At 35.5% G+C, this 18,713-nt stretch overlaps 3 protein-coding genes across 3 annotated transcripts; all 3 read right to left on the bottom strand.

The window, feature by feature from the left end:
- Positions 1-141: 141 nt before the first annotated feature.
- Positions 142-7,273, bottom strand: LOC125874995 (casein kinase 1-like protein 2). The gene is made up of 14 exons (XM_049556045.1): positions 6,946-7,273; positions 6,814-6,854; positions 5,660-5,729; positions 5,426-5,574; positions 5,255-5,350; positions 5,100-5,170; positions 3,687-3,748; positions 3,541-3,604; positions 3,364-3,448; positions 3,151-3,277; positions 2,928-3,010; positions 2,791-2,854; positions 2,354-2,490; positions 142-814 (listed from the first exon to the last, which is right to left on the bottom strand). The coding sequence occupies exons 1-14, from the start codon at positions 7,019-7,021 to the stop codon at positions 536-538; spliced, it is 1,404 nt and encodes a 467-aa protein (XP_049412002.1). The 5' UTR covers positions 7,022-7,273; the 3' UTR covers positions 142-535.
- A 1,603-nt stretch (positions 7,274-8,876) lies between these two features.
- Positions 8,877-15,853, bottom strand: LOC125874994 (phospholipid-transporting ATPase 6-like). The gene is made up of 11 exons (XM_049556043.1): positions 15,641-15,853; positions 13,022-14,966; positions 12,818-12,928; positions 12,123-12,399; positions 11,946-12,034; positions 11,759-11,846; positions 11,466-11,675; positions 11,240-11,365; positions 10,269-10,367; positions 9,973-10,164; positions 8,877-9,872 (listed from the first exon to the last, which is right to left on the bottom strand). The coding sequence occupies exons 2-11, from the start codon at positions 14,797-14,799 to the stop codon at positions 9,201-9,203; spliced, it is 3,642 nt and encodes a 1,213-aa protein (XP_049412000.1). The 5' UTR covers positions 14,800-14,966; positions 15,641-15,853; the 3' UTR covers positions 8,877-9,200.
- Positions 15,854-18,051: 2,198 nt separating this feature from the next.
- On the bottom strand, positions 18,052-18,507 carry LOC125874276 (SKP1-like protein 1A). The gene has a single exon (XM_049555129.1). The coding sequence runs from the start codon at positions 18,505-18,507 to the stop codon at positions 18,052-18,054; it is 456 nt and encodes a 151-aa protein (XP_049411086.1).
- Between the last annotated feature and the right edge of the window lie 206 nt (positions 18,508-18,713).

Below are 18,713 nucleotides of genomic sequence, written 5' to 3'. Positions count from 1 at the left end.
GCCACACTTTTCCAACACAACTTCTATTTTCAAATACCATTTTTAACTTAAAAACAAGTACTACATTTGTCCAATTTTCACAATTTTAATGAACAAAAGCCCACTAAGACTGCTAACTGAGTGAATGACCACACAGAGACCTGATTGATATTTAGATTGCTTGAACAAAGAAGAGTTTGTTCATGTCCAAAGCAAAAGAATCTGCTAGCATCAAACATCTTGTAGAACATATAAATCGGCAATTATACATGAGGCTCTTCATAATTCACAACATAACGTAAATAAGAACACGATTGAACAAGAACAGGAGAGATAAGAGACGAAAAAGAGTATGCAAAGTGCCTATAACTGTCTGTCTGTATGGACAAACATAAACTGGGATTTGTGAGTTTGCGGGGGTTGCATTGCTTATGGTTCCTGCTGGAAACAACTAATATCAGAACTTGTACTCCGCCAAGTTGGTGTGTTTTGATGTGCCAAAATATACAGTAGAAGGGGAATTGTGACAAAGCAGAGCTACTAATCCAGTCCCTCATCATCGAAAGCTTAAACCCTCTATTCCTTTGATGGCAGACTCTAAATTCTTTAGGTTTGTGTTTCTTGTGGAGGAGCTGCGCTTGTGATCTGAGGACACAACTGGTGAAGTCTTCTGTGCAGCATTGAATATTTTACGCAGAGATCGTGCGCCTGCTGCGTCTAGTGTCTGATTGCGGGAGAGGTCAGGTTCACCCCCAGCAATCACTGGGTCTCGACTGCTAGAGACATTAGGATGCCTTGCTGATCCACTTGACTGGAAAAAATTAGAACTAGGTAACTGCAAAACAAACCCAGTCAAAGTCTGTAGTGTTTACTGCTAGATATAGGTCATAAAACAAGAGTAAATTTCAACCACATTCCCCAAAGTATAAGCATGATAGATCCTTCGTTGTACTAAATTCTGTTTCTTAGTGTATACCACCGATTTGCTCTCAGGTTGGCCATTATATTCAAGAACTACCAAACGAATACAAATTATTCTCACGTTCCATGAAGGGAAAGCACAAATATGTGGAAGTAATAGAGGTAAAGGTAACGTTAGAAGAGAAAAAGATAAATGCTACCCCTAATTGTGCAGTCACCATCTATTTCTGTCATATAGACGAACCAACACCACCTTTTTGGCCCTCTTAACCTATAGGCAATCATCAGTGCCACTCAGTGAAGGTAATTCAAAAGGCAGCAGACGGAGAGAAGGGTGCTTATTTTGGGTGGGGGTTCAATGCCTTTTAGCTACTTCTATTTTACTCCACTTCCACTCCTTTTATGGAAGTAGTATTTTGCTGATGTTGTGGAGGAAACCCCAGTATACAAGAGGTATCTCCGTCGGGTCTATTTCCATCAGCGAGAATTTTTTATATGTTTCATATTTCTTTCATGCAGTCATCATTATAGTTTGAGGATCATCATGAAAAGACCTTCCTCTGAATAGGCATGTGCATGTACACTATGATGGTCCAGAGAAATATGCAGTTGTGCACCCATTGATATGATCCAAGAATTTTGCTGTTTTGACTTTGCTAGTTCTTGGGAACAGCGTTACAACGGATAATTCATAATCAGAATAGGTTCATAAAACATGGTTCTTTATTAAAGACTCTCAATCATCTATGCCTATAGGAACTTCGTGGGTACTCCAAAAGTTGAGCAAAATGAAAGATGAACCCTAAGCTTTACAGAGTCATCTTCCTTTGCTTCAAAAATTTCCTGTTTCTGTCCCTCCAAAGAACCCACATGAGAGCTAACTGCACAACATTTCATCCTCTAATTATTCCACTTCTATCCTTACACATCTATTCTGCATCCCCTCACGCAAAAGAAAAACCTAGAGCACCAGAAAGAGTTGCAGCCTACCCCTTTTTTCTTTTTCTTTTTTTTTGAGAAAGAAGAATTGCAGACTACCTGCTATACATCAAATTATTTTCAGGATAACATAAAATGTAAAATTGATTCAAGAAAGTTTTACTTAAGAGAATGCACACTTTATCCTCTCTACTTGGTGAAGTACTCCGTAAATTGAAATTGCCACACAAGTTCAGGAATTTTTTGCTTATACTTTGGAAACTGCATCTAATTCTTCATGCCGAGGTACTTGACAAATCAAGATTGCAAAAGAATTTTTGTCCTATAGCTGGATAAAGTCAAATGCACTCGCATCGATTAAAGTCAAATGCACTCGCATCGATTTTGTAATAAGTAAAGTTGCCACAGAATTTATATGCAATAGTACTACACTTCCCCAAACACATCCCAACCAAGAGAAAGGGTAAAACCAATAGGGAGATGGAGAAGACGGGGGGGGGAGAAGAGGACTAACCTCTTTACCCATGGATAAATCATTAGCAACTGTGCCTTTTTGCTTCAATAAACTTCCAGAATTGAAATTGAGCCCAGTGCTCTTATTACGTGTCAGATTTGATGAAGACCAACCAGTTGGCCGTCCTTCTTCACCACCTGCATATTGAGTAGCAAGCACATATAGCTCCCAGAGAATAAGAAGCTAGCATATTTAGAGGTAATGTACTTTCCTGAACAGAACAGCTGGCATGCCATCCAAAATAAATGATATAATGGACCAATTGAAATGGATTCCAATTGTAACTTTTCGCTTATATGTAAGAGACAAGATACATACTACCACTTTATGCCACACTAGTTAGCACAGACTGATTGCTTAGTCATCCAATTAACTTTTTCTTGTTAATCTTTCCTTCTTTTATGTGGGTGGGGGAGGGGTGTTGAGATCGAACATACCTGATTTCTTTTCGACATTAACAAGACCATGAGGCATCCCTGAACTTGGCCCAGCAGTACCGCCCTGTCCCAAAATCATCATTTCATGTTTATATTTTGAGACCAATGACATAAGCTAATATATTTAAGTCACTTACAAGAGCACGAGATGGAATATTGGCAAGCTGTGATTGCTGATATTTCAATATGGTCCAGTCAAATATATAATCAAACTGAAACCCTGGAATAGATGGGAAAAAGAAAAAGGAATAAAGGGAAGGAAAACGGAAGACACTCTGAGAACATTGAAATTGAGGTACTTGTTGTAATATAGACGTACAGATGAAATAGAAAAGGCATGAAAAGCAAAAATGATCATACCTTCACGAATGAAAAGGTCACGGAAAATTCTCTTGAGATAAGCATAATCTGGTTTATCATCAAATCTCAGTGATCGACAGTAATGAAAATATGATGCAAACTCTGCAGGATAGCCTCGACACAAGGTCTATATAGGAAAATTTGCACTAGCATCATTTTAGTGAATAACAAACTAAATAGCTAGCATATGAAAATTGGAGGAACATAAATTACCTCTATTGACGTTGAAACTTTTTTCTCACTGATCCTCTCATACTTCTGTTTCTTATTGCCTGCTTTCAGCCCCTGCCAAGGGAGACTACATGTTTTTGAAAGCATAATGTAAGATTACCATGAAAGAAAAGTAAAGACACTAAATAAAAGAAAATCTAGGGAGGGAGAAATATTTACCTTCCTCTTAAAAAGTACATCAGGACAAAACCCAATGATTCCAAATCATCCCTTCGACTTTGTTCTATATGGTTCATAGACAACGCAGAGTAAACAGTCCATATAAACAATTGGGAACAAATTGGCAAAATAAAACAAAAGTTTACCAATGCCGAGGTGAGTGTTCATGCTTGCATATCTAGCAGTTCCTGTCAAATTTTTATTTTCTCTGTATCACATTAAAAATAAAACAAATCATACATCCATGCCCTGGAGGATGATCTCATTGTAAGATAATTGACTGATTAAGAGTACAATCATCCAATGTGATTAATCATGATTCAACATATAAATATACTTCTTCACAAGCTCGAAATACAAATGACCAACTGTAATTTACAAAATACAGAAAAATCTCCAGATTCACTGTTAAAGTTTCTGTGAATTGCACAAGCTCTACAAAATAAAGAGATCAATTCCTCTATGGTAAGCATGATGGCACTGCATCTTTGATGCCATCAAATCTTTCTATTAGTTAAATGTATGACGAATGACCAAAACAAAACAGTTGGGAAAGATCAACAAAATCTGGTTCCATATCATTTACTGATATTTCCCTGTCCCAGTCAAAGGAAACTAGAACAATAATCATTTTTCAATGCTATCACCTAATCAAAGTTAGTAATAGAAAGGGTTAGGATATTAAGGCTTTAACTAAAGAAAAAATTTAAGAAGGATATCAGTTTCTTCTCCCTATCATTAAATTTTTCAGTCATTTACGAAGTGATAAAATATTTCTTGTTTAAACTACCCCATTTGTCGCTTCGTTCCTCTTAACCAGCAGTGCCAGGCAAACCAACAAAACAGTTTGATCATATTGAAAGGATAGTTAAAAAATGACTAGAAGTTAGTAGTGAGAAGGTGTACAATATGAAAGTAGTAACAGTAAAAAGGGGTGGATATGATTATTCCCGAACAGAGATTAAGTAAGCAGATTAAAAGTTCATGCATTTTGATACCTTTGTGAAGTCATTTAATAGCTTTGATGACTTATCTTACATGCAATACAGATAAAAATGTGTGTTTCTACTCTTCTTATATCCTGTTAATTCATAAAGAACCCCCCCCCCCCCCCCCCCCCCCCCCCCCCCCACACACACACACAAAAAAAAAAAAAAAATAAGGAAGCACCTATACTAACACATGCTTTGGAACTACATGATCAAAACACTAGGTAATTTCTTCTCATTTGTCCAAGTCTTGGTGGACAGAGTTACCTGGTGCTCTGTGCTAGTGGGAGGTAGAAAGTACCCTGTGGAATTACTCGGTGTGTGCAAGCTTTGCCCAGACACCACAAGTCCACAATTATTAAAAAAAGTGAGGGGATAGGTTCATAGGAATTTAAAAATGATGCAAACTGAAAGAATTCACTCTTTTCTATTGCTCTATAGCGAAAGAGCAAACAGACCACCACACAAAGCTCATATAGGCATCTCATATGCATGAATACCCATATTTCGAGTACTTCATCTTCTTAAACAAAACAGATATCAACCTCATAGTGCTTCAAGGGAGCTGACCTATACGGAATATGCTGATGGGTTGATGAGTCTCTGTACTTCTTAGCCAGCCCAAAATCAATAACATAGACCTATATTAATTAATCGTGGTTATGAAGATGCCATGCCTGCAATAGGTGAATTTAGCAGCAAAGTAAGAGCTTTAATCCCAATACCTGATTTGCACGTCTTCCTAATCCCATAAGAAAGTTGTCAGGTTTTATATCGCGATGAAGAAAAGATTTGGCATGAACAAACTCAACCCGATTGATCTGAAAATTGATAAGGGTGAGATGATGTTTTTAAATTGTTATTGGAATAAATAAGTGGTACAAAACATCACACACCATCTGATCTGCAAGCATGAGAACGGTCTTCAAGGACATCTTCCTACTGCAGAAGTTGAAAAGATCTTCAAGACTAGGTCCCAGTAAATCCATCACAAGGACATTGTAATCTCCTTCAACTCCAAACCATTTTAAATTGGGGACTCCAGCTACCAATATAAAAAGAGAAATCCAACTAATAAGCATTGAGTAGTAAATGAAGGAAGAACAGGCAACATGAAGATAAGAAATTACTTCCTCCTTGTAGTATTTTATACAGCTTTGCTTCGTACAATAGTTGAGGATGCTTTGTTTTCACATTTTCCTGAGTAGAAGAAATAAGAAAATCAGCAACTTAATCTTGCAAACTAAAAAAAAAATCATCTATGACGCAATTGAAGGAAAGTTCACAAATGACTAAGCATTTGCAGAAGTACAATGATGTCATGAGTATCAGCAAGACAGAAAAAACTTCAGTTTAAAATAGATATCAAGTTTTCAAAAATTCCAGAAAGACAAATGTAAGCAGTGAAACTGTTGCAATATCTTCAAAACCACGAATTTGCTTAGTTAATGCAAATTCACCACTTGGAGTTTCAAATTGTAGGCTAGGTAACAACGGTGAAGACATTAATTCTTCACAAATTTATACATTTCCTCTAACTTGGTTGTTATTTCATAACTTCACAAAACATCCTGAAACACAGCGCATTCAACCAAACTGTGATCATAAGACCAAATGACCAAGTGGTCAAAACCCTATTAAGTGTGAGAGCCTTTTTAATCTAAGAATCTAAGTAATCAGAGGGCGGGGACAAGTTTATTTGCTTAGTTATGTCTTCGACATGCAGGGGTGTTTATGACGGTTTTGGATGACTCCACCTATTATCTTAAGTTTAGTGTTGCATCCTCATATTAACATGGTATTAGAACAACCAAAGATCCTGAATTCCAATGTTACTATGACCTTCATCAAAAGACAGCTACAAGTGCCTCACCATGGAAAAGGACCACACTTGCACCGGACAAGGCATGATAAAATATAACTAAACATGTTCTCTTTAAAAGATTAAGCTTAATCCTCTCCCCGCAAAAGGTAGGGATAAGGTTTGCATACATCCTACCCTCCCCAAACCTCACTTATGGAATTACACTACACTGGGTATCTATCTAGTTGTTCTTAATCACCCCCCTTCCACCCTAATAACAATTAGCAACTAAACACACGGATCACGCATCCGTATAATTGTGTTTTAATTGCTAACCAAAAACCATCCATCATCAAAACAATGACAAATTCTCAAGTTTATTCATAGCAAAACCATATGCTTTAGCAATTAAAAAACATAACAATACTCCTATAACAAGTTTAGACAAAAAAAAAACACACACACAGAATTTCAACTTACCAGCTTGATAGCAACCTCTTCATTAGTTTGAACATTACCACCTTGAAGAACATATAAACAAATCACCAATTAAATTAACCCCAAAAAATATAAACAAAACCTGAAAAAAAAAAACGTGAAGGGTTCAAATACCGAGGTAGATCTCCCCAAAAGAACCACTACCAATTTTCCGGCCAAGCCGGAACTTATTACCAACACGAGGCTCCATCGGAGACTAAAAATTTTAAAAAAACCTTCACCCCACAAATCCTCAAAAATTCAATCCAACATACAATGAAAATGAATCAAAAAAACATCAAGATTTCAGCTTTTTGAATAAAATTTTTTGGGGTTTTGTTCCTTCATGAGCTTGGCCTCAAGAAGGTGCAAAATGAAGCAGCATCAGCTTCAACTATATGCTTAATTATCATCCCATTTTGAATAATTTGGCCCTGATTCTCTCTCTTTACCCAAATTTCTTCCTTCTATTATTATTCATTATATACTCCCTCCGTCCCTATTTACTTGTCCATATTTTCTTTTTTAGTTGTCCATTTTGACAAATCAAGAAAGGACAACAAATTTTTTCCTATTATACCCTTATTTACACTTCTTAAAAATTGTAAAAGTGTATGTTGTTTCCCTCCAATTTATTTCACTTTAATTCAAATAAGTGGTTGTAATTTTGAAGGGAAAAGTTGTCATAAGGGTAAAATTGTAACTTCACTATGCTAATCATTGTTGCCTTAATCTGTGTGTCATTTCTAAAGTGGACAACTAAAAAGGGACGGAGGGAGTATATACTATATACGTTTTTTTCTGTCTTTTTGCTTTCGTAATAGCTTCTTGTCCCCACCCACCCCCTCGATCCCAATGATACGGCGTCGTACGTAGTGCTATAGATATATTTGAATGAGAGTTGTTTGGAAGTTTGTCAGAGGGAACTAAGTGAATATACAGATTTCATATCGGCCCATACGTATTCCAATCAGAAACTTCCAAAAAATATGGCTATCGCTATGGCCATCTTTTTGTTTTAGGAACAATGGTAAATGGTACGTAGATACTCTCTGTTATATTTTTAGGTATCATTCAAAAATTATAATATATTTATCCTTTATACTAATGGATATACACGGGTCATAATTTAATTCACTGATCCAACATTTATTAAATATCGGATCAACGAACAAGATTGTGTCACGTGTCCCTATTTAGTTTTTCGTTAGAGTGAAGGGCATATATGCTCTAGTTTTTTGCGGCAGGGGCACCAATGTCCCAAAAATCCGACGGAGAGTATCTGCATAGATGGTTCGGAGGTATATTTATCCTTTTTCCCTTTATTTTATAATGGTGGTATTTGGATTAGCTAAGTACAAATTCGAGATTGTCATACGTAGGACGCTGAGCTATATAGGATATGCATGTTTACTTGTTCAATTTTACTTATACACACCCAAAGTTAGAAGACATAAATGTTATATGAGACCGAATTAAATGACATATTTATGTATTACGTCTTTTATTTTAAGCTAATCTTTGATTATTTAAAAAAAAAATGTGTGACTATTTAAGTTGGTGTTTGTGTATGTTACATACCACAAACTCTGAGGAATTATACATTTGGTTGCTCAGTCAGAAATATTTTATAGTCGCTAGTCAATATACATATATTAAATACGTCACAGAGAAAATTGATATAAGAAGTTGTCAAAAAAGGAAGATGTTCTTCTTAAAACATACTAAAAAGAAAAATAAGACTAATAAATTGAAACGAAGGATTACATATATAAGTATGCAAAATAAGAGTTGGGTAGTTTGGTTCAACCTAAAGTAATAAGCTTGGCTCATTGTACTGGCCAACAAAACCAAATTTCAGTGTCACAATCACACTGCAAGCTTAGTCAATGAGGTAAGCTCAACTAATTATCTAAGATATAGGTTAGGAGCTGATTGATTATATACACAGTATGTTTGGTAGACCTAAAAGAAGACATTATTGTTATGATCACAATAATTAAAGAAACCAAGAATAAGGTTGGTCCAACTAAAAATAAGAAAGAAATGAAATATGATCTATAATATAGTATTTTCAAGGTGTATCATTATCAATATCCATAAGTTGTGTGAATAAGAGTATATACAAAGCAAACAGTTTTGTGAACAATAAAAGACTATGATGTATTTGGCTACTTTCCCAAGCTGTACTTGAATCATATGAGTATTGTACAATACAGTGAGCACACTAACTTTGGAACAAACGAATGACCTACACTAGACAATGATTTTACAAAAACAAGTCAAAAAAAGGGCCAGCAAAAGAATTGCAAATGGCAAAAACCCTACATTCTTATGTGATCAAAAGGGGAGAGAATCCCTAAAGAAAGGAAAAAATCAGTAATGCACAGCTATGGTTGTGTTAATTCAATTTGGGTACCCATTGAGGTATACTTTTTGTGCAGCCTCCCTCTCAACTGTCTAATTTTTGCATCTACTCTTGCTGTGAACCCAATGTTCGTACTCTGTCTTGCTTTAGACCGTTCTCTCTTCCACATATGATGATCTTTAACGTCTTTCTTGTAATATATGATTTCTTGAATAATGTGATGATCCATTGGATTGAATGACCTTTGGTAAGATATGTGTGCAAGGTAGGGAAGGGTGCAGACAACAATTACTAAAAGGGTGGTACACCAGTAGACTGGAGCAGGAGCTAGAGCTTCCACAAGGATTCTGAAGGCATATTTAGAATAATCTGGCGCTATCATACCATAGATCAAAAGAAACAGGTACCAACTAGCAATACTTCCCCAGATGAAAATATGTTGTATCCATGTGAAATGACTCATTGTGAGTGCAATCTGACAGTTGACAGCCCAGACAATGCAGGTGAACATCGTAGTGCCCATAGCAGTCAGGTCGGCAGTCTGCCCTTCAGCCTGGAAGGCTTGATCATAGAAGATGATAATGTTGAGGAAGAAAACAATGAGAGAGGTGTAGACACCATTGCCAAGCCAACCGAATATTCTATACCAGTCAAAGAACAAGTTTTTGGGCCCTTGCTGGTACAGTGCTGGAAACTGCATACGTCGTTACAGTTTAAATTACTATTATTCAATGAGGTTACTCTACAAACTGATCTTTTAGGAACTCCAAGAAAAAGGAACTGAGTAGACTCACCTGTAAGCACACTTCAGAAGGCACATCCTGCTCGAATACTCCAAGCGCGATCACGGGCAGTGAGGTAAGAATCACATTGAACAGAATCATGTATGAATCATCATAGACAGACTGGCCCGAAAAGCCCGCAAAAGCCTCGAAGTAAAAGAGTGTGAGACCAAAAGCTATATTTTTGTAGAAGAAATAGCATATCTGCATGAAGAAAACACAGTAAGTTAGATGAAACATGACAAGCATCCATGAACCAAAACATGACCATTTTCTATCATAAAATAAAACAGATCAAGAGGAATTACCATCTGAGCAATTCGTTTGTAGCACCAATGCCCGTGTACAACAAGAAGTCTCTCCAAGAACCGAAACTGTGCAATAGCAAAGTCACTAGCCATCACAGCCTGCAAGAAGCTAATAATCAAGTAAGCCGACTTACAGACTCCAAGAACAAAAGCAATGTTTTACTTGAGCTGATGGATTTAGGGTCATATTACCAAATTAGAGAAGATTTTCCAGATTATTTTAAGTTGGTAGTGCTTAAGTTGGTCATATTTACTCAAAAACACAGATGCAATTTGCTGAGTCGCTGGTCAACTTTATTTTCTTGTCAATATCGAAGGTGTCCGTGCCCGCACTAAATAGTTTATCAACTTTGATAAGATGGATCGGACAGTGGAGAGATTGTGGCCAAGAAACAGTCATCAAATCACATTTCAATGTCCTCAAACTTTTGGAAGCATTTAAAATGTGATATCAAATTAGTATATGTCAGATCATTCTGGCATGATTTAAACGGGTAAAAGGTTCTGCACAACTATTTTTCTACAAATCAATGAGAAGAGTAGTGGTTTCCCGAAGTCTCTAGAAAATCAGTTTTGCCTAATTAGGCCTGAGGTTTAGTTGCTGCTTAGGTTTTAAGTGATCTTGTGACATTATCAAACAGTCAGCTATAAGCCCTAATCACATAAACAAATTCCAAAAAATAAAATAAAATACAAATGCATTATAGTCTTAGTCCCAAAAGAAATTGTAAAATTGAACAAAATTGCACAAGGAAGTTGAATCTGGTTATCTTGGGTTCACGGTATTTAAAAGTTCATATTGTTTCAAGTCAGTCTGTAAACTTTAATGTACATGTGTTGCACCCCTTTGACTGTATTTCCCTGACAAATTTCTAAAATGCAGTATTGAAAAAGTTATTGTCCGAAGGAAAATGTAAAAATTCTTTTAGTATATTAAGAACACCAAAACGCCAGCTAGATGTATCACCAACCTGCATTCCTTCTGCACCGCTAATGCCAACTCCAATGTCCGCTTCTTGGATCATCCCAACATCATTTGCACCATCACCAATTGCTAATGTGGTTTTTCCAGTTCCTTCCTTTACTAACCTAGTAACCTGTGACCAAATCGAATACAAATTAATGTAAATATGACCAATTTCATGAATGAACAATTGGGTTAGACTAGAAAAGGTTGATGGATTTCACATAGCTTACCAAGGCCTTCTGCTTAGGAGAGACACGACAGCAAATGACAGATGCACAGCTGACTGCTAAATTCAAAAAATGATGTTTCATATCATACGCCAAAGCATACGTAAGAGTTTTCCCATCAATAATCAAGGCAAATGCAGCATGTGGGTCCTTTTCAAGCTTGATCATTTGAGAAGCATTTGTGATTTGCATCAAAATGTTCTCCCTTATAGCCTGATTAGTGAAAGAGAGCAATTGAGACGGCATGAATAATAATACAAGTAACAACTCAAAAAACTTGTTTTATAGTAACCTACCTGTTCAGAGCTTCTTTCCACTGAGTCTGCATTCATTGCCGTTATGCATATTTGTCTCATCCCATGCCGAAGTAGACTACATGCGTACCTGCGTGGAAACAGGAGTGTTATTTTACCAGCTTAAATCCAATGACTAAACAAGTATGAATGAGATGGTACAAGATATATCTATGAATAAGAGACAGACCCTATGTTGATGGCTGTTTCCATCTTGTCACCTGTCAGAACCCAGATCTTGAGACCAGCTTGCGCCAGTTTATCAATACACTGAGGAACCTGATGAAAAGGGACAGATGTGGAATAGTCAAAAAGGGATACTATTAGAAAACTTAGTTTGGATTCTTGAGGAACATAATGTACATACTCCCTTCTGTAGTTTATCCTCAACAGCCGTAGCACCAATAAGGATCAATTCCTTTTCCATCATATCAGATAGACATTCAAGCATGGCATCTCTATCACCACTGATTGAAGCTTTGGCTTTAGTGAATTCTTCATTCCACGCAGAGTACTCTGTCTCATCCAGCTTTTTGTAGGCAAGCACGAGAGTACGTAACCCTGCTTCCCCATATTCATTCAAATGCTTTGTGGTAGCCTCCTCAAATCTCCTTCCATTCTTAGCTAATCTCTCATAGATGATGCTGCATATCCAAAAAAACAGCATATCATCTACAAATTTACATCAGAAAGGTCGCCGAAGGCCACATCTGTGACTAAACAATTAGCCAGCCAAGAGATAATCATAACTTAGAAATTCATTTTCATGCATTCAGCAATCCCAAAACTTAGCAAACCCCGGTTCCATCTCCAATAAAAGAAAAAGATGGGCTAGGAAATAAAAATTTCGGGAACAAAAAATTTAGAAGAAAATCACCCAGCACAAGAGGTGAGAGAGGGAGGTGGAAATGGAGAGTAATAACTAGAAAAATGGAGTGGAATTTACAGGCATGTTAGCAGCATCTTTAAAAGCATAATAACCTCTTTAATAGACAACTTCAAGGAATACAGGACTATAGATACATAATAGAGACTAGTTTTAGAAAATGTCTAAAGAAAGACCTGTCTGCTCCTTTACACAATAGAAGAATCTGGCCGCTCTCATCTCGAATGATAACAGACATTCTCTTCCGCTTGCTGGTGAAGTCCAATAGATTGAGAACTTTGAATTCCCTAGAGTTAAAAGATCAAGAGTAAGTTGGTAATATACTACAAAGGTAATGCAGCTCTGGAAAAAAATTGGGAAAATTTGAGGCCTTGTCTCACCTTTCAGTGGGCTCTTGAAAAGAAGGATACTTCTCACGTATATAAACTCTTGATTGAGTTCTTTTACAGAACTCAAAGCCAAATTCCCTAGCTGCAACAAGAAATGCTGCTTCATCAGGAGACTCTGCTTCGAAATTGTACCTGCCAGTCTCCTCATTTAACTCAGGAATAGCAGTATGACAAAGTGAGAGTATCCTAAAGAATAGCAAGATGACATCTGCATTTGGTTCCTTCATCCAATTTCCCTTCATAAGTCTGCTATCCTCAAAGCTGAACCCCTTTATTGCAGGCCTGATCTCATCTTTAGAAGTGACGACCCTCTCTAGTTCAATTTCTGATGACCGTCTCCGTGAAATGTCAGGGTCTTGCCCACCAAGGTCCTCTGCCATCTGCTTTGCGGCTGCAAGTTCTACATCACTGGCCCGTGTCCCATATGCACTACCAGCAATGGAGCATTTTAGGAAGTCCATTTGGTTGCATGTCAAAGTGCCAGTTTTATCTGAGAGGATGGTATCAACCTGCCCCAACTCCTCATTTAAGTTTGATGTTCGTGCTTGAGCAGGAGTTCCTGTCTCGTCATCATACATATTAATATCTTGGTTTATGAACAATGCCTGTAGGACCTTCACTACTTCAATAGAAACATAGAGGGAAATAGGAATCAAATAGCCATATAATATTAGTGCAGTGATCAGATGGAAAATGGCTGACAACTCAGGCCTGTTTGGATCAGTTGTGTTATTGTTCTTGTCCATAGGCTGCATATACCACCAGCTTGGCATGTTCAATCTTGTTTTTACGGCAAAGCCGATGGAACTGATAAATGATATCACGACAAGGAGGGTGAAGAGGACGTAAATTATCTTGTCCATCTGAAGTTCGATCCTACTCCTTTTTGAGGGAGATTCTGTAGAATTTTGCATAACTTTGCTGTCATGACCAGTAAATATAACAACTCCATAGATATATGCCGTATTCCTGAGCTTTGAATCCCTGAGGAGAATCTGAGTGGGATCAAGAGGATAAATTTGACGATCATATTCAAGGTTCCCCACAAAAGTGTAAAGGTTAGGATTGGGATCTTCACATTTTATGGTAGCCCTGAATTCCTTGAAAGACTCATTATCATCCAATGGTAGGGTAACCTCCAAAGCTCTTTTTACCTTCAAGTTTGTCTCCCCATCTAAGTTCATAGTTTCCACATAACAAATTCCATCTTGATAACTCGATGATAGAAGAAGTAAATCAGCGGGAAAAAATTGGTCCTTTTCCACCTTCACAATGTCTCCGACACGAATCTTCATCCATGGCCTTAGACCAAACACACCACCTTCCTTACGTAGACGAGCTTTTCGCAGATTGACCTTCATATCTTGTATGAACCGCCGCGAGTCTTCCAATGCCTCCTTCGCCATGCTCAACCCAACAACAAAGACCAAAGGAGCTATCATACTGACAGATGAGAATGGAGAAAGATTTGTTGTGGCTGACAGAATTGCAGCAAGGAGGAAATACAAGTTAGCAACACGTCTGAATTGCTCAAATGTAGCCTTGGGTAGAAATGTGATGAAATTATACTTAGTGGTAGATATGTAGTTTGTGCGGTACTTAAAAGGTTTCTTTTCATGGAGATGGGACTGGTTGCAATGAACTACTCTAGAAAACCCAGCCCCTAGCCGATGGGGGCCCTCTTCCTCATCAGTTCGTGGACGATAGCAACCAAATGTATAGAGATTGCTCCATTGGATCTTTGCCCTTTTGCTGCTACCTCGTGCCATTCTTTTCCTCCCAACGAAAGCCAAAATCAATCATACACCCACATTATAGTTCAAAAAAATATTCTTATCAATTTCTTTCACCAGGACAATTAAAGGGCACCCTCATGCACAATATCCTGCTCAACTGGATTGTGGATCAGCCTCCCTTCAACACCGTGCAGTTTGAACTGTCAATCGAAAAAAATGATTCTCATAAATTAGACAATACACATGTTCAAACAAGAAATCCACAGGCCAAGCCCACAGCTCAAAGGTTGAAAAATCGAAAGCACAAATTAATCTCAGCAGAATGCGACACTATGATTCAACAAAAAAACATCCCTCCTAGACAAATAACATGGATGTATTAATTGTTTAAGACCCATCCAATTACTCACAAAAAATTTGAACGACATTTTAGTCAACTTAAGTAAATTGGGGGAAAACCCCACCAGAAGCATATCTACAAGAAACTCAAATCACCGCAGATTTAGCTTCTTACCCAAATCACAACTAATTAAAGTTGACCAACCCAAAAAACAAGATATCAAAATTGAAACGATGAAACCCCAATTTGGCTCCAAAAATCCCCTTCTTCCCCATAAAACGGTAAATAAAAAATTAAGAAGAAATGACGAGAAAAAAGACGAAAATCACATTAAATTTCAGCTAAGCTGCAGCTAATCAACCGCATTAACATAACAAACACAGTAAATTAACCGACAAACCAAAATCCACCATACTTGTTAACCAATTCATCAACTGATTCTAAACAAACCAAAAACTGAAGCAAAAAACAAAAGGGTTGAGTGGAAAATACATTTCTTCTTTGATGATAAATACAATGAGAAAAAAGAGTCACCTGAAGTCAACAAAACACCAAAGAGGAAACAGACGCAGACCCAGATAGTCAAGCTACACAGAGAAGACGAAAATAGCTTGGGAGTTGCAGAGATCGCAATGTACAATGTAGGAGAGAGAGAAGAAGAAGAAGAGAGAGAAAGTGACAGAGAGAAGAGGGGATTTTGGGTTTAGTCCAAAAAATAGACTCCTTCTGAAGATTCAAACTAGTTTTAGTATTATTTCAGAAAATAACAAATGTAGGTATATGTACACGAAATCATCCGTAACACTTCCGTTATAAAATTACATTGTATATATAATAAAGTATTAAAATTATTTTTTATGAATATATCATAACAAATTTATGTTTCTGAGTTTCGACTACGACATGCCATTTACAACTACTTTTAAATCATTCTTTGAATTTTTATTTTTAAATGAAATATGTATATATGTATTTAAGATGTTTTCACTTTTTTCGTATTTTAATTAATTGTAACTGTATTGAAAAGGATATTTACCTATCATTCTTCTAAAGTTTTATACAAAAATATCTTTTTACCATGACGACTAAGTCTTAGTGAGGTTGGTTATCTAAAAAAAGAAGATTAGGTATGTAATTATGTATTAATATTTTGATCAACTTTGTACATTTGCATGTTAAACGTATGATTCATAAATTATATATAATTTTAAAAAATCGTGATTAAAATAAATTGGATCAAGTTTCAAGGTCAGTTTATTAGGTGAGTTTTTCGTTTTTTCTGAGTTAGGGTGAAAAATTCACATTTTATTCATGTCACGACTTGTCTTGGCTTTTTTCCTCCGCTATGTGATAAAAAATACTTATTTTAATTAGATTTTTAATAGTAATTCTTTTTCTTGCTTGTACTTGTTACTCATGTTAAAAATAGCAAATTTTTGAGTTAATAATTTTGAAAATCTCATACAGATTTGAAGTGTTATAAAAATCTATCAACTAGAAACGTTTGCTTTATTTCACAATGTTTTTAAAAAATATTATGTGTATGTGAAATTTGCATTTATGGCAACAAAACAGGTAGCAAGTACATACTCTACTAACATTAAAGATTTGCACGCTATTTAATACTCTTTCCATTCCATATTAATTTAATTTTTGAGGCATTTTTCATTTTTCAAATTAACTTAATTATTTCGTTTTCAAGACTATTTTTAGAGTGTTCTTCCAATTTTACCATTCATTAGTTAGTATTGGAATTAGTGATTAATTAATAGTTAGATATTTTAATCATAAATTTGATAATAATTAATAAGGATAAAAATGAAAAACTATGTTCAATTTATGTCTTAATCTATTTTTCTTATAGGGTGTGAAACACCTCAAAAATTAAATTAATATGTAATGGAGGGAGTATATGATAACAGCTAAAAATAAATAAATTATGTGATTGACTCAATGAAGTGAATTTTTTTCAAACACGATTAGAAAAATGGAGTTTATGAAAAGGGAAAAAAATCATGCTCTTATATAAATATTAGAAGTTTAGAACCGTGACTAAAAATCACCCTTCTTCGTAAAAAATATAATAAATCCTCACGAAAAAAATAAACCAATTTTGTGAATCATTATTAAAATAAAAATTATTTTGACTTCTATATCAAATTTTCCAAAATATTTTTATTTCCATTACAAAGGATTGTATAGAACCATTTCATCAAAAACAGGGTACAAAAAATATTTTTTAAAATTTTTTTCACTTTTTTGTCGTTATTATAAGATAAAATCATAATTTAATCAATCCTACTTAAATTAAATTAAATTAAGAATAAACCAAACAAAACAAAGATTAGTAGAGAATTTTGAATGGGGTTTGTTCCCTCTTTTTCATACGTGGCACTAAGCAACACATCGAAGATGATTGGTTTTTCTGACAAATTGCCCCACATGACTCTATTAATCAGAATAGGAACTCAATAACTAACTATCTTTTTCCTCTTTTGTTACGGAGTCGGTATCGATATTGAAGCTCGATAAAATTTAAAAACGTTTATTATAGAACTTATTTTTATGGACAATGCTTTTAGTGGATTTCTTTTTTAGGACTTAAATTTGAGACCTTTTGATTAAGCATAAAAGGAATCTCAATTATCTCCGATCCTACTATAACTTGTTATTATTGCCTTGACACACTCTTAAAAAGACAATCACTAATATGAAAAATTACCTTGTCATTTTTTAATATACTAATAAATTTAAAATTTTATAAATAGTTATTGTTAACAATAAGAATATATTAGAAATAAAGTAATAAATTACTTTAAAATTTGTAAAAAAATGAATATCTTTTTTATAAAAGTAGACACATAAAATAGGATATAGCTAACTAGACCGTTCTAATGGTAAAACTAAAAAAAAGAAAAATCAAAAATAACAGTAGTGTTATAAAATTATTCAAAAGCCCAAGCATTCTCTTTACGGATTTCGTCCTCTTGCTCTGGAGTAAAATCATTCTTGATGTTAAATTCTTCACGTATTTTCTCTGGAGATTTACCTTTGATTCTATCCGCAACTTCTTGACACATTGCATCCAGCATCTCCTTATCGTTAAGAAAATTAGCAGCTAAGATAAGATCATGCAAAATCGAGTGATCCACCTTCACGAAATTCTTGTCAAAATCCATCAACATGTCTTTCGAGATGCCTTCTTCTGAATGTTTCTTCCAGTATTCAATCACTTTGGTCATTATTTTGCTATGGACATTAGGCAAGGGAATGACATTTGAAACACAATCGTCTTCCACCATGTTCTTGACGGCTTGTGACCTCACGGCTACCGCCTCGTCGAGTACAAATTCCTTGCCATCACAAGTCTTTAGAATTAAGAACTTTGTTGAACAAGTCATGATAGTAAAAAATATATTTGATTAAGAGATGTTAATTTATTTTGTTGAGAATATTATTGAAAGGAGATTTGAATGATTATAATGTCTCGGAGGTTTGAAGGGCTTAATTTATAGAGTTTCAGGTTTTCACTATCCTAATTAAAGTAGGAAGTCCAAAGAGAAAATTAAAAAAGAAATATGAAAATTAAACTCAATTTTGTATAAAC

Source organism: Solanum stenotomum, chromosome 8, assembly GCF_019186545.1.
Source record: "Solanum stenotomum isolate F172 chromosome 8, ASM1918654v1, whole genome shotgun sequence".
In the NCBI taxonomy this organism is placed as follows: domain Eukaryota; kingdom Viridiplantae; phylum Streptophyta; class Magnoliopsida; order Solanales; family Solanaceae; genus Solanum; species Solanum stenotomum.
This window is presented reverse-complemented; position numbering and strand designations above follow the sequence as displayed.